The sequence below is a fragment of the Nilaparvata lugens genome, chromosome 7 (genome assembly GCF_014356525.2).
Source record: "Nilaparvata lugens isolate BPH chromosome 7, ASM1435652v1, whole genome shotgun sequence".
Lineage (NCBI taxonomy): Eukaryota > Metazoa > Arthropoda > Insecta > Hemiptera > Delphacidae > Nilaparvata > Nilaparvata lugens.
In genome coordinates this window covers 30249624-30264535 of record NC_052510.1, presented here as the reverse complement: position 1 = coordinate 30264535, position 14912 = coordinate 30249624, and the positions used below count along the sequence as shown (strand labels likewise).

Genomic DNA, 14912 nt, shown 5'->3' with positions numbered 1-14912 from the left:
TACCATTTCTAATCACTCTAAAATTGTTTAGAATAACTGATGTCATCTCTTAAAGTTACTTGACCGTTTCGAATGTTCGAATGACACTAAGGGTTGAGGCATGAGGTGGTTTTTCAAACGAGTCGGCACGGCACGGCACGACAGTGATCTCTCCGTCTCCGATTGGCTGATTGGGTTGGCGTATCGAGAATCAGCCAATCGGTGAGCTTCCTGGCTTCCTGCCCTGTCTCTATGTGTCGACTCATCTGAAAAAAAACCTCGTGTGTTTCCAGCCCAATGGACCCTAATAAATAAGTTTCAGTTGTTACACCATTATTAAACTTGAGTGAACTACGTCATTATGCTATATTCTGCGAAAAATACGATAAACTAATTTTACAGGAATTCATGAAGCTGGATTCCTGGATTCGCACACAACAGTAATGTCAGTGAAAATATAATTTGCATAAGTTCTAATGGGATTATTTATACTCGCTCGGTCGGCCGGACTCAATGCCAGGCAATGCCATTAATAGTCCAATTAGACCTTATGAACATTTCATTTGCACTGTATAGTGTCACTGTTGAAATTATCTTCATTCAAAAATTAACTACATATAATAATATTTACTACAATCATATTAAAAGGCTTTTATAAATAAAAAAAAAATCACAGTTTAATTTTTGATAGAATAGATTATTTACAGGTGGCTGTTAGAGTTACAGCAATCATTTTCATTTAATATTTTCATCATTTTTACTACAATAATATTAAAAGGCTTTTATAAATTTAAAAAATGTATTTTTTCCAACATTATCAACAAATAACATACACTAATATTGTAAATTGTAGTCCATACTTAGTTTTCTTTCAAGGGCTACTGAAACACAATAAATATAATCATGGAGAAACAATAGCGTAAGTAGATATCCCATGGTATAGGGCATTTATGTCGCAACTTTTACTGTTATCTCAAGCCGATTACTGTCGATTTTTACTGTTTTGACCGGGTAAGAGTGTATGAACGGCACAATATGAGACTGAAAAACGGCAGTATTTACTTCGAATTTTATGCCAATGAAACTTAGCTGACGTAGTTGTGCAAAACAGGCACGATTCTGCTGATGATATGACTTTGAACTGTTTGTTCATGAAAGCATAGGAATTGCGTATATGCTGATGATATTGAATTAAAACAGTAAATTAGAAAGAACTGTTAACAATTTATGACTTTTAAACTTAGAATAATTATCCTCACTACCGAAATAAATTAGGCTACTTAAATTACACGAACTCTCAGTTATAAATCAGGCTGTTTGCCAATAGACATTTTAGTGCATGTTGTCTAGTGCTTTTCATTTATTTTGTGTCTGGAATTGGATCCTTACTACTGAAACTGTGATGTGATTAATTTTTCTTAGGCTACGATACAAAACTTTTTTATGGTACAAATTAATTATATATTTATTTTAACTGCACTGTGATATAAGCTCAACTGATTCTATGTTTTATTTTGATTGTGTTTAATGTGATTTATATGTGACGACTTCACTATTGGGTTCCTGAACTTTCTATTAACAATCATATTCTGTGATATAAACTATTTTTGGAATCAATTCATAACACCAAAGACCCTATATTTGAAACTGAACTGTGATAGACTTCGACTGTGATAAAACATACCTATCTTATGTGTTACTGTCTTGAAAAAAAAAGAAAATTAACAAATCCTATTTGACTATATACTGAACAGTGAATGATAGAATAAATTATATACCGGCATAGGTGCTTTAAACTTGACTGAAACGCAAGTGGAATTATTATTATAATTGGACTGAAGATGGGTAAAAAGCAAAATAAACAAACTAATGAGACACCTGAGACTGAAAATAATTCCGAAACAGCTGGACAAAATACTTCTAAACAATACTTATGTAATTTATGTACAACCCCAGTTCTCAATAATGATAAGGCGGTGGCCTGTGACTGTGACGAGGGGACATGGTACCATATAAACTGTGTAGGCATCACAGATGAGCAGTATGACAGTATGAAAAGAGAAACTCACAATGTTCATTTCTGGATGTGTGAAAAGTGTAAAAAGCAACTGAGTGACGAAGCAATACATATATCTGGATTGCTGAATAAATCTGACAGCTCAAACACTGAGCCTTCTTTTAAAAAACCTATAGTTGACAAACAATTTGACGTCATAATCAAAATCCTTCTAGATGATATAAAAGAATACAAGGAATAAATAAAATTGTTAAAATCTAATAATGACAGACTTTCAGAATCACTAGCAAGAAAGACTGACGTCATATACAGGATGGAGCAGGTAATATATGAATTTACACAAGGCTTATACCCTGAACCATCATGCTCGGTTAGAAAGAAGGCAGAAACGAACACACAGAACCTGTTGAGAGAGGCAGAAAGTAATGAAGGAATAGCGGGGAAAAGTGTGAATGACCACGAAGATGACATGGGCCTACCTGACCCACTTCTAGAAAATAAGGAAAGCAACACTGATAACAGGAAAAAACACAAAAAACACATTCTACCTGAAAAAAAATATTATCATAGAGATGACACGGGCCTACCTGACCAAATCTTAGAGAATAGGAAAACTGATAGGCCTACTGAGCAGAGGAAAAACCAAAAAAGACCCCATCTACTGGATGTCCAGAGAATGACTTCAAGGAGTAGTGCAGCATTGATTGAAGCAGAGAGCCAACAAAGAAGAGAGGAGCCTGACCATCTGATTATTGGTGATTCGAGTCTAAGAGGTGTCGGTGAGGTTATGGTTGGAAAGATGAAACAATGTCCGAATATAAAAATTATACCATCAGGAAGAATCCAGGATGTGAGTAAATATCTAGCAAAACAAGAAAAAATGCCTAAAAAAGTAATAATAAATGTAGGATCAAACAATGTACCATCAGCCAGAACGCCAAATCATGTAATGAGGCCGCTCTGGCTTACATTGGAAGCAAATATACGTAGATTCCCCCTCACAGATTGGTATATAGGTTCTATCCACTACCGAGAGGACTGTGGTATCCGGTTTGTTGATGAGACAAATGGTGCTATGAATTTCATGTGTGAGCAGCTTAAAATAAATTTTATAGATAATACAAAGGATCTGAAAAAGAAACACCTGAGTTGGGATGGATTACATTTGAACAAAGAAGGAACACATGTACTGGCCGACAGTATAGTAAGAGTTATGGAACCGAAAAAGATGCCACTGAAAGAAAACTTCCAGGCTAGACCCAGCTACAGTATGGCAGTCCGGCGTGATTCATTGTAGCCACAAACAGCATTGAACCACACTCCACATACCAAGGAACACAGAAAAAATCAACAATCCTTCAAACAGACTTGCAATAGGAAAAATAAGTCACTCACCATCTACCACTTGAATCTACAAAGGGGATTGCAATCAAAACTGGAGAGGTTGAGCATGGATCTGAGTCTGTACACCCCTGATATCGTTGTTCTTTCGGAGCATGGACTCAGAGAGGAAGACCTACTACACACCAATATTGCTGGCTACACTCTTATAGCAAACTATTGTCGTAAAACTCTTCTCTGGGGCGGCATTGCCATGTATAAAAGAAGCAACCTTCAACTGAACATGGAGAAAATAAACTTAGACCAGTCACATGCACCTGCAGAACAGCTTTTTGAAACAGTAGTGGTGAAAGTACGGATGAGGCAGATGAACCTAATCATTATTGGCACCTATCGATCTCCATACCCCAGAACAGAAGATGAATTCCTATCCAGACTTGGAAGTCTACTTCAAAAATACTCTGGAAAGCGCTTCAAGATTGTTGTCCTTGGAGACACCAACATAGACACTCTAAAACCAGAGAGCCAAATCTGTAAGGACCTAGAAAATATCTTGACACAGCATGGCTGCCAAATCTACAGGATGCCTGCCACAAGAATCACTCAAAACTCAACCACTAGCATTGACGGATGTTATCACAATATGGACACAAAAACAATAGAAACTAAAGCATACCCAAACCAAATTTCCGACCATCACACTGTCATCTGCAAAGTAACTAGTACGGTAGAATATGAAAATGCTATATATAAACACACCCGAAACTTCTCCACAGAAAATCTAAATCAACTAAAGATATTGCTTCAGCAAGCTGACTGGACAAGGGTGACAAACTCTCCTCAAGTAGATGACAAATATAATAACTTTCTGAAGATAATGCGGATAAGTATGGATAGTGCAATGCCTCGAGAATTAAAAAAAATTACTACATCCGAAAAATATATCTTTTGGGACAGTAACACATTGACATTGAGACACAAACTACTCCAAGCAAATAACCAGTACTTGGCAACAGGCTCTCTGGAAGATAAAGAAAAATGCTCTACTTTAAAGAAGGCCTATGACACTGAAGTGAGAGAGAAGAAAGTGCAGCAGATAAGAAGTCGAATTGAAAAGACTAATAATAAACCAAAAATTCTCTGGAAGATTATCAATAATGAAAGAAACAAAAACAAGCTAGGAGTACAGGACAACCTAGTGCTGAACTGGGAAAACGGAAAAATAGTAAACCCCAAGCATATTAGTGATATCTTCAATTCTTTATTCACACAACCGCCACCAAAGTCAAATATGCACGCATTAGATAGTGAGGATAAGATGCTTGATGCTCCATTATTCAGTGATTTCTCCACAATTTCAGAATCAGACATTGACTGCCTTCTTGACAACCTAAAACCAAGTAACTCAGCTGGATATGATGAGATTACAGGAAAAATAATGAAGTATTGCAAGGACGAGTTGAAAAAGCCACTTCTTGACATTGCTAACTCATCTATAAGACAAGCAAAATTTCCATCATACATGAAAGTGGCAAAGATTTATCCTAAACTGAAAAAAGGTGACAAAACTGATCCCAGGAATTACAGACCGATTGCTAATCTGCCTACACCATCAAAAATAATCGAAAGAGCAGCCTATAATCAAATAATATCCCATCTTGAAGACAGCAATTTACTTGTGAAACAGCAGCATGGATTCAGAAAGAACCTCGGCACAATGACTGCAATATCAAATTTACACAATGAGATTACAAAAATGTGGGAAGAACATAAAACCCCCAGTGGACTCTTTATTGATCTACAAAAGGCATTTGATACAATAGACTTCAACATACTAAAAAACAAACTCAAAAAACTAAAAATTGTAGGAAATGCACTTGCCTGGCTAGAAAACTACCTCACAAACCGGCAACAATATGTTGAAGTGGAACATAATATCAATAGCAATGTAATCAACTATAGATCATCCATACAAGCAGTCACTAAAGGCGTACCACAGGGATCGATACTGGGCCCCCTGCTATTCCTCATTTATATAAACGACTTTTCTAAGGAATTACAACCTGATAAAAAATGCATTTTGTTTGCAGATGACACAACAATACTTATGCCCACTAGCAAGGAAATGTCTAAAAATGAAGTAATCGATTCTGCATTCAATGAAATTAAAGGAATCTGCAATAAATTAAACCTTACCATCAACACTACAAAAACAGTCTGTATTATATTCACAAATAGAAATCAACAACATGAACCCCTGAATGGAGAAATAATGGAGGCCGACAATACAAAATTCCTCGGAATTCTAGTGGACAAAAATCTCACCTGGCAAAACCACATAGATCACCTGTGTAAAAAACTATCTTCAGCAGTGTATGTGATACGCCGAAAATCTGCTATTTCTCAGCTTTTCCAAGAACTAATTGGCAAAAATTTTCAAACTTGGTACAGAAGTTCAGCTAGGGTCTGGAAATTTTGTCTTGAGAGAATTTAAAAATTACGACAAAAAAAGCCCGATATAAGCCCTTTTACAGTATTTTCCAAGCGTTCTTCAACGTTTTCTCAGATTTTCCAAGAACTAATTGAGAGAAAATGTTCGAATTTGGTACAGAAGTTTAGCTAGGGTAAAGACATTGTTTTGATGGATAAGACGAGCGAAGCGAGCCTGCCGGCTAGTCCACCATAGAAGGCAGAGAATCGGCTACACTGATATTCTATCTTGCTCATTGCCATTATAACGTGGACCTCTCTCAAGTTGTATGATAAAATGAAAGGATACTTGATTACTTATTGTGTTTCAATATTGTAGTCCATGTATATTTGATGAAATTGTTTTCACAGTATTTATCTAAGTAGATTATAGATTGAGTTGGTGGAAAGCAGCTTCACTCGGCCGTGGAAGGGTTCTGAATGTTGTGTGCGGCAGCCAGCAGCATGTCATGGATCTCCTTGGCGTAGATGACCTGTGCCCTGACAGTGGCCAGGTACTGCGGATAGGTGAGCTGGCTGGGGTCCTGGCCGGGCAGCGGCTCCAGTCGCGTGGTCACCACGTTCAGTGGCAGGTAGCGGTTGCTGCTGTTTCCTTGGTTCAGGCACTCCGCTGCCGTTTTCTGCCAAACAAAATACACCACTCGTCAAAAATACTACCCAAATAGTGCATTTAGACTATAGTCATATTCAAACATTGAATGTGGAAAGCAAACCTATTAAAGATTTCGGGATTTGTAGCAGCAGGTACAGGTGATTGAAGAATTTATTTAAATGTAAGTGGATCTGAAAATGGGTATTAATCATCCGGCAAACCTCAAGGATAGTTGAGGAAAATATTCCGATAACGTACTAAAAGGATAAGTTTAGCGAAATAAAACAATCGAAAATATATATTCCGACTGATATTTTAGCCTTTTTTGCTGTTTATTGTACAAAAAAGCAATCACACTATCTTTATCAGTATAGGCGCTGTGATTGGCAGTACCTATTTTGTGAGCTTCAAAGTCCCTCACTCATCCCATCCGGTTCAAAGTACCCCGCTCTTGCTTCTTGGACAGACTTACTGGAAGAATAATACCAGTAGGCTACAGTTGCACCTTTTCGGAAAGCATAATAACGTGAATGGCTGGCTTAAAGCAATGTAGAAAAGACATTTTAAAGTTAATTAATCAAGTTGAAATTACCAGATGGAGTTCCATTTGATCACATATTGAGTAGAATTCTTCTAGGACCTTATCAAAACGAGGAGCGACTTCACCGCCTTTCCTGCAATCGATGGAAGAGAAATTTGTGTTCAAAGTTATTTCAAATAACTATGTTTATTTTGAAAAAACTATGCAAACCAATTTTACATCAAATTACTCAAGTTTATGATGGTTTATTATAAGTGTTCTATGTGCCCTCCTTCAAGACATCTAAATAAAAGATGATTTGGCAGTCCAGATTGAGTGTGTGAATGAAAAATTTCATTAGGCTATTGAGTTTGAAAACGTATTTGTTTTGAAAAAACTGGAAGAATAATTTATTATTGTTATATTATTATTATTAATATGTTGATATGACATTGATTAATAACATTCAGATTGGCATATACATTCCAAGGCAATCTTAGTATTATTTTTCTTGAACATTTTTAGGTTATGTCAGTCGTAAAATAAGGTTAGTTTTTTATGCATAATTCTGATACAATTTTATTCTAAAATGAACTTGCAAACTATAAATTATGAATTTAGATGGACTAATCCAAATAATTTAGGTATTCCATGACATCTATTTGGTTTTTTTCTACTCCAAAACAATAACTGAATTGTGTTTGCTCAGTTTCTAGAACTTGAATTTAAACCCTACCCCAGTCGAGGGTTTAAAATCACGCTGTTTCAAGTCCTGGACTTATTGATTTTTGATAAATCCTTGACTCGGAAAGAGGCGAGAATCTAATTCAAGTCCTGGACTTATAAGCCCTTCACTCTCAGAAAGCGAAATTATAAACTCCAGGGTCTAACGTGATCTCTAAACTCCAGAGTATATTTGAGTCCTCGACTACATTAACGCTCTGACTCGGAAAGCCAATTTTCTGACTCCAGAGTTTAAAGCCAGTTAAAGTCTAGAACTTAGCTTAATCCCGAGCTCGGAAAGCGGCCCTAAAAATGTTTAACTTCTTACCACCCTAACCAAAACTGCGGGATCAAAAATTGTCTTCCAAACTTTTCCCTCTACACCTTTTTCTGACCATCCCTTGCGTGGACTATTAGTCTTGTTTGTTATAGTGTGTTTCATTTTGAGATTAAACCACCGGCTGATTCAATGCATTTGAAGCTTTTACTGTGCAAATGCATCAAGAAATACTCTTGAGACGCTATTGGAATTAAGAATTGATTTGGAACTAAAATTATTTCAGTTAACAGATGGAAATTACTGAGATATTGCATTTATTCAATTGCTAATGAAATAATAATTATTATCATTAATTTAGATTTTCGTTAAATAATTATTATTTTAGTTCACTTATATAACTTTGATAGCAAGAAAATGTCAAAACGTATATAAACTTGACTTACATGTTACCAACGTCCACCAAATTATTTTGTACCAGAGTGTTGGCCGCTGTTTTGAGAGTAAGCTAAAAATAAAACAACACATGATTATTCATAAATTTTATATTGAATCCAATCTTGAATAATATTACAGGTTCAGGGTCTCAGCTTATGTTAACAGATCTTTATGTACTGTGTAACATGATATTTTTGGCTAAGCAGATATTCAAGCTGCGTTTACACCAAATTTAATAACAAAATGTTAATAACTTAATCCTTATAGATTCTATTAGATTGAACATAGCTTATCATACACACGATGAATGTATGATGTGAATTGTGTAAACCCAGCTTTAGGCTACCGGGGTGAATTTATCCCAATTTTGGGGAGTTGAGATTTTAAACCGCTTGCAATCAATACTTAAGTTGCAACAAAGCTCTTGCAATATTTTTTATTGTGTTCTGCAATGTTTGAATAGTATTTTTCACTATAAAAAGTTGGCACTTTTCTCCCCTCAACAAAAATATATTTTTTGAAATTAAGAGACAATGTCAACCAGCGGTTGGGGTAACTTTGAAAAATATATTTAAAAAGATCATTTTTAAGAGTTAGACAAAGTGAAACCAACTGTTAACCTTCATAATGAATAATTAAATTGAAAACAAATTATTTCAGTTTCTGCTGCCTAAAGATCTTTTTTAGCGTCGAGGCATGTTGGCTCCAGCTTCAGAATCAGCTAAAAATGAATATGAAGATCGTATAATCTCAAGGAAGGTGAATATTTTGTTTTATTAGGTAGAATACATGATATTTATAAAAAACTAGCCGTCAGGCTCGCTTAGCTCGCCATATCTGTCTAGCCAGGGGGCTCCGCCCCCTGGACCCCCGACTGGATCGTCCAAGAGTGAGATCAGCAGGCTCGCTTCGCTCGCCTGCATTTTTCATTTGGGCATTTTTATCATATGTTAGGACAATCCAGTCGGGGGTCCAGACTAAACGTCTGGCTAAACGGATATGGCGAGCGAAGCGAGCCTGACGGCTAATAATATAATATTCCTAGGATTGAAGTAGCAGTGCCCAATCAATTTTTCCGCGATAAATGCATTTAAATCTTCAACTTGGTGCCAACCTAACAAAGTCAACTCAACTTAATGCCAACCTGACAAAATTATTAATTTAGTTGCCAGTTAACAACTGCTTCGAAGAGGTATTCTATCTAGATTATAGTTCTATAGTAACATATGATATGGAAATTTCAATTATAATTTGAGATTGGGAGAAAGAAGAATATACACGCTAAAAGACGAACTTTAAACCCTTGAAAGCAACCCTTAGAGTTAAAATATTGCCAAAAGATTGCTTAGTGTGCCTCTAAAGGGCCAACTGAACATACCTACCAAATTTGAACGTTTTTGGTCCGGTAGATTTTTAGTTCTGCGAGTGAGTCAGTCAGTCAGTGCGAGAGTGAGTGCCATTTCGCTTTATATATATATATATATATATATATATATATATATATATATATATAGTTAACAACTGCTTCGAAGAGGTACTCTATCGTATCTAATAACGTATATCTAACGTATATATATAATATAGTTGTTGAAATATTTTAAAGTTTTTTTTAGAAATATATAGATAACACAATATAAAGATCTTAAAGCACCCTTTATTTCTAAAAAAAACTTTAAAATATTTCAACAACTAGTTTCGGTGATAACATCGTCAGGTTATGAAATAATAAAAAAAATTTGGTGTGATCACCGAAACTAGTTATAGAAGTATTTTTAAGTTTTTTTTTTAAATAAAGGGTGCTTCAAGATTTTTATATAGTTATATTCATTTGAAAAGTAGCCCATGTGAAGGAAGTGTTTTTATGATATTTATAATATTTTGAATTGAATTGATTTGAATTGTATTTGCATCATATCCTGCATAATATTGTCATGAACCAGAAGGTTGACAAACCCTCAAATATCAGTTTCTTCTTTAAGAAGAGAGATAATTTTTTCAATTTTAAAAACTAAAAGCTGATCAGACAGTTTTGGCTGACAGAGTAGAGACGCTGAGGAGTGGTAGAAGTGGGGCTAGCATTCTAGTCTCCCCTCCAGCCAGTTAGTGGAAAAAGCTTTCCACTTTTCTTCTGAATAATTTAACACACTTCTCCATCGCCTACCTCCAGACCAAGTTGACCCGTGGCTGGACATCCCCTGGTTTTCCATTCAGACCATGGCAACTTAGGATGGACATCAACTGTATAACGGTATCGTTCCAATTTCAATTTATTTTTCCATATTGTTTTGTTTTTTAGAAGTTCCAAATTAATTATGCCTTGAATAATGTTTTTTAAGCTGTCATATAATTTGATTAAATAAAAAATTTCTGTTTAACGAATTAAAACACAATTCTGTTTAACGTTTTGTAAAATCATTGGCAACAAGTTTATTTTAACTTTTCAAATTGATTAAATTCTCAAAATTTCATAACCTTCCATAATTGTTTTGTATTAAAAAAGATGCAGCATAACTAATTTTATAAAACCAAAATATGTAAAATTCACATTTGAATCTCACAGAAATATTTTCTCATCTCAATAAATTAAATCTGACTCCTAATAAAAATGTTTTCCTTTCAAATTCCGAAAAACATTTAGTTGATAATATTTAAAAAAATCTGGTGTGGCTCACTCACACAACTTTCCTTGCTGTTAGGAAAATTGATAAACTGACGCTAGTGTTCCCGCGCATATCAAATCTACTATTCTGAGATCTGAGACAGCTGGTGACAGGACAATAACGCTGGAGACAACCGATGTCTGCTATCTCTTCATAGTGAATGATTTAATAGAATCAACAGTTGCCAACAGTTTGCAATTTAATAATCTTATTTTCTCGAATTTCGAGCTTATTTTCAATTTTAGGTGAAAATGCTACTGAACATTAATTGTAGAGATTTTCATGCTCAATCTTTTCCACCTAAAATTTTCTGTTTAAATTGTATCTGAAGCCTGATAATTGGGAATCTAAAATTGAACTTTGTTGATAGAGCTATCAATGACTATTTTAGGTATAAATTTGATCAAAATCGTTGGAGTCGTTTTTGAGAAAATCGCGAAAAATCCTGTTTTTGACAACATTTTCGCCATTTTAGCCGCCATCTTGAATTGCATTTGATCGAAATTGTTCGTGTCGGATCCTTATACTGTAAGGACCTTAAGTTCCAAATTTCAAGTCATTCCGTTGATTGGGAGATGAGATATCGAGTACACAGACGCACATACACTCATGTACACACACACACACACACACACACACACACACACACACATACATACCAATACCCCAAAACCACTTTTTTGGACTCAGGGGACCTTGGAACATATAGAAATTTAGAAATTGGGGTACCTCAATTTTTTTCGGAAAGCAATACTTTCCTTACCTATGGTAATAGGGCAAGGAAAGTAAAAAACCAACAGCTTTAGCTCTACCATCAAATGCTACGCAACAACAATTTTACAGTGTTCCCATCTGGGAACTGGTGGATCGCCCCCTTTTTTTCAAAGGTTTTTTAATGTGGTAATTGAAATGTTTGATTTCTCTATGTTTGCTCAATTAGTTGTTTCATTCGTCGTGGGGTAAGTCGAGATGTTTGAACTGATTGCTAGTACACATGAGTCATTACTTGTTTTAATTCCTTCCTTAAAGATTTTTGAACATGTTTGATTAAATAATTACTTTTACAAAACAGGTCATCAATCATTAATTACAAATGAAGGATACCACTCATTACCACTCATACCAATCATTTACTGTTACAATATCACAATTTTTATACCAGGACAAAGTCACCCCAATTTTAACCTATAAGTGACCTCTTTGTATTTAACTAGTAACAGAACCCTAACCAGTTCAACTATGGATACTATAGATATACCAATTGAAATATAATTCAATGAGTCCAAATGTAGAGAGGACAAAATAATATCTACTCACCGATATCATAAGTCTTTTAGAAGTAAGTTTTCTAATACAAAGTTTTCCGACAGCGAAAATCACAAGATGAAACGAGCAGTTTAGTTTTATGTCGATAATTCAACTAATATATCGAGATTCGACAAGATATCGATTGTAGAACCTTGATAATGATCAGGGGTACGGGTATCAATGTTGATCGTCGATTTTGGAAAACAGAGATCGGAGATAAACTGATTTGAATATTTTTCCGCGAGGTGGCCGCCGAGGTGGGAAAAAGTCACCCCGGTCGACGGTAATACTAACATTTTCTCCTTTTTGTGCAATACGAAAGAATACATTTTTACACAGATATGAGCTTAGCAATCTAAGCCCACCTTGTGTGAGAATCTTCTCCTGAGCTTTGAGACCATGCATGTGTATGTAGGAGGCATTTGACACTCGCCCGACCCTGCATTAGCTGCTTGCAGGAGGCGCTCGACACTATCAATTCTTATCACTGGATGAATACCCACTAAACTGCCTGGTGTTCCTCGACAGTAAGATTGGAATTTCCATATTAACTCAACTTACTAACTTACTGTAGGCTAATATTATGAAAACCGCTATTCAATCGGACATGAATGATCAATTTCTGAACGAAGATGCTTTAACCAACAATTTATTTAGCTTTTGGATAAGCAATTAAAATGCACTACACCACTTCTAAGCAAATATAACTTAGACATTAACTAATTTATATATCTATATACAGGAGTTGGAGTTGAGACACGGTAGAGAGCAGACGTGTTTACGGTGCACTCCGTTATCGGAGATATAGTGGCATTGAATAATACTGTTACTCTCGCAAATAGTTTTCAAGCTAGGTTATGTTCAAAGTTATAATTTATATTATACTTAGTGAATAGTAATTCTGTTTTATGAGTGACAAGTACTAGAGTTGATACGTTGGAAAACAAAAGCAAGGCGTTGAATAGTGAAGTAAAGAGACTGACTCAAAAATTAAATGAACTGGAGGGGAGATCGCGTAGGAACAATTTGATATTCAGAGGTTTTCAAAACATACAAAAGGAAAATTGTTTGGGGCAGGTCAAATCTTTTTGCAAGGAGATACTGGGAATTACTCACGAGATACAAATAAACCGTGCACATTTGCTAGGCCGTTCGAGCTCAGTGATTATTGCTCACCTGCCAAGAGACGAAGAAATAGCAGAAATATTCAAGAATGTGAAGAAACTTAAAAATACCGGATACGTCGTGCAACGAGACTTAACAAGTTTAACCCGTATGAAAAGGAGTAAGCTGATGTCTTTGAAAAGGGAAGTGGAGAGTGTGACCGGTAGGAAAGACGTTTGGATGGGTCATGATTTTCTAATGATTAATGAACTGAACCTCAAATTGTTCTGGTGTGAAGAGGAAAGGCTGGTGACGAGTGCAGGAGAGAATGGGACAGAAGCATTGGAGCGACTACTACGCTACGATTTTGGAGCCAAAGTGGAAGAAATTACAAAGAGAGGAAATCGGCGTCGCGACGACCAGCCTCAGGAGGACGCAGCACAACATTAGGGAGGGCTGCCGTCAGTGGAAGATAATGAAGCGGTCAAGGTAATAAATATTGTCTACATTAATGTTAATGGGTTGAAAGCAAAAGTCAAGGACAGTAATTTTTTTAGCTTTATGAATGAGCAAGATATTTTTATTTTAGCAGAGACATTTGTGACAGAAATAGAAGTAGATTATTTTAGTAATTTTTTTTAAAAATTTTGAAATGAGAATGGAGGTATGCTATGGGCAATAAATAAAAGTTCTGAAGTGTCTAGTTACATTAGTTTTAGTAAGATTAATAGAGTAGATGTGATTAGATTAGAATTAACCGATAAAGAGAGCGTTAATATATTGCCGATTTATCTCAATTGTAATGACTGGACGAATGAGTTTAATAAGTGATTCAATTTATGGGAGTGAAATACCCAACTTAATTCTTATAGGGGATTCAAATGTTAGGATAGGCGAGAAACAAGAATTATCTGATTTAGTTATTTTTTAACGAAGAATCGTCTTCGCTAGTCAATCTGTCCTCAAACAGAAAATCAAAAGATAAGATATCAAATAGTAGAGGACAAAAATTTCTCGAACTATGTGATGACTTTGAATTAATTGTTTGAAATGGGCGAGTAAAGGGTGATACAGATGGCAATTACACATTTATAGGAAGTATGGGAGCATCGGTGATCGATTTGGTTGCAATTTCTAAAAATAGCATAAAATTTTTGAATGGGTTCATTGTTGTTCCACAGATTTTTTCTGATCATTTGCCAGTGCAACTCCAGTTGAAGAAAATTGGCGCGGCTCAGGACAGGGTTAAGGCATACAGTCGTCTGCCACCGAAATTAATTTGGAGTAAAAGTGATGAAAAATATTATAAAGATAGAGTTATCTGCAACATGCAGCAATTGAATATTAGAGGAAGAAGTTTAGATAATGTCGATACAGAACAATTAGTTTTTGAATTAACCGATTGCATTAAGAAATCTTCAAATAAAACCTTACAGATAGGACAGCAGAAAGTAAAGTTCAAG

The 14912-nt window shown here is 35.4% G+C and overlaps 1 protein-coding gene across 1 annotated transcript; it reads right to left on the bottom strand.

The window, feature by feature from the left end:
• Positions 1-5958: 5958 nt before the first annotated feature.
• On the bottom strand, positions 5959-12413 carry LOC111062577 (mediator of RNA polymerase II transcription subunit 29). Its single transcript, XM_039432504.1, has 4 exons — positions 12355-12413; positions 8386-8447; positions 7012-7093; positions 5959-6447 (listed from the first exon to the last, which is right to left on the bottom strand). The coding sequence occupies exons 1-4, from the start codon at positions 12361-12363 to the stop codon at positions 6223-6225; spliced, it is 378 nt and encodes a 125-aa protein (XP_039288438.1). The 5' UTR covers positions 12364-12413; the 3' UTR covers positions 5959-6222.
• Between the last annotated feature and the right edge of the window lie 2499 nt (positions 12414-14912).

Excerpts from the sequence above, each read along its gene's own strand:
- LOC111062577 (XM_039432504.1), bottom strand. Across the intron at positions 7,094-8,385 it reads TTGGTGGACGTTGGTAACAT|GAAAGGCGGTGAAGTCGCTC; the intron begins GTAAGTCAAGTT and ends CATCGATTGCAG. Across the intron at positions 6,448-7,011 it reads ATCAAATGGAACTCCATCTG|AAAACGGCAGCGGAGTGCCT; the intron begins GTAATTTCAACT and ends TTTGTTTGGCAG.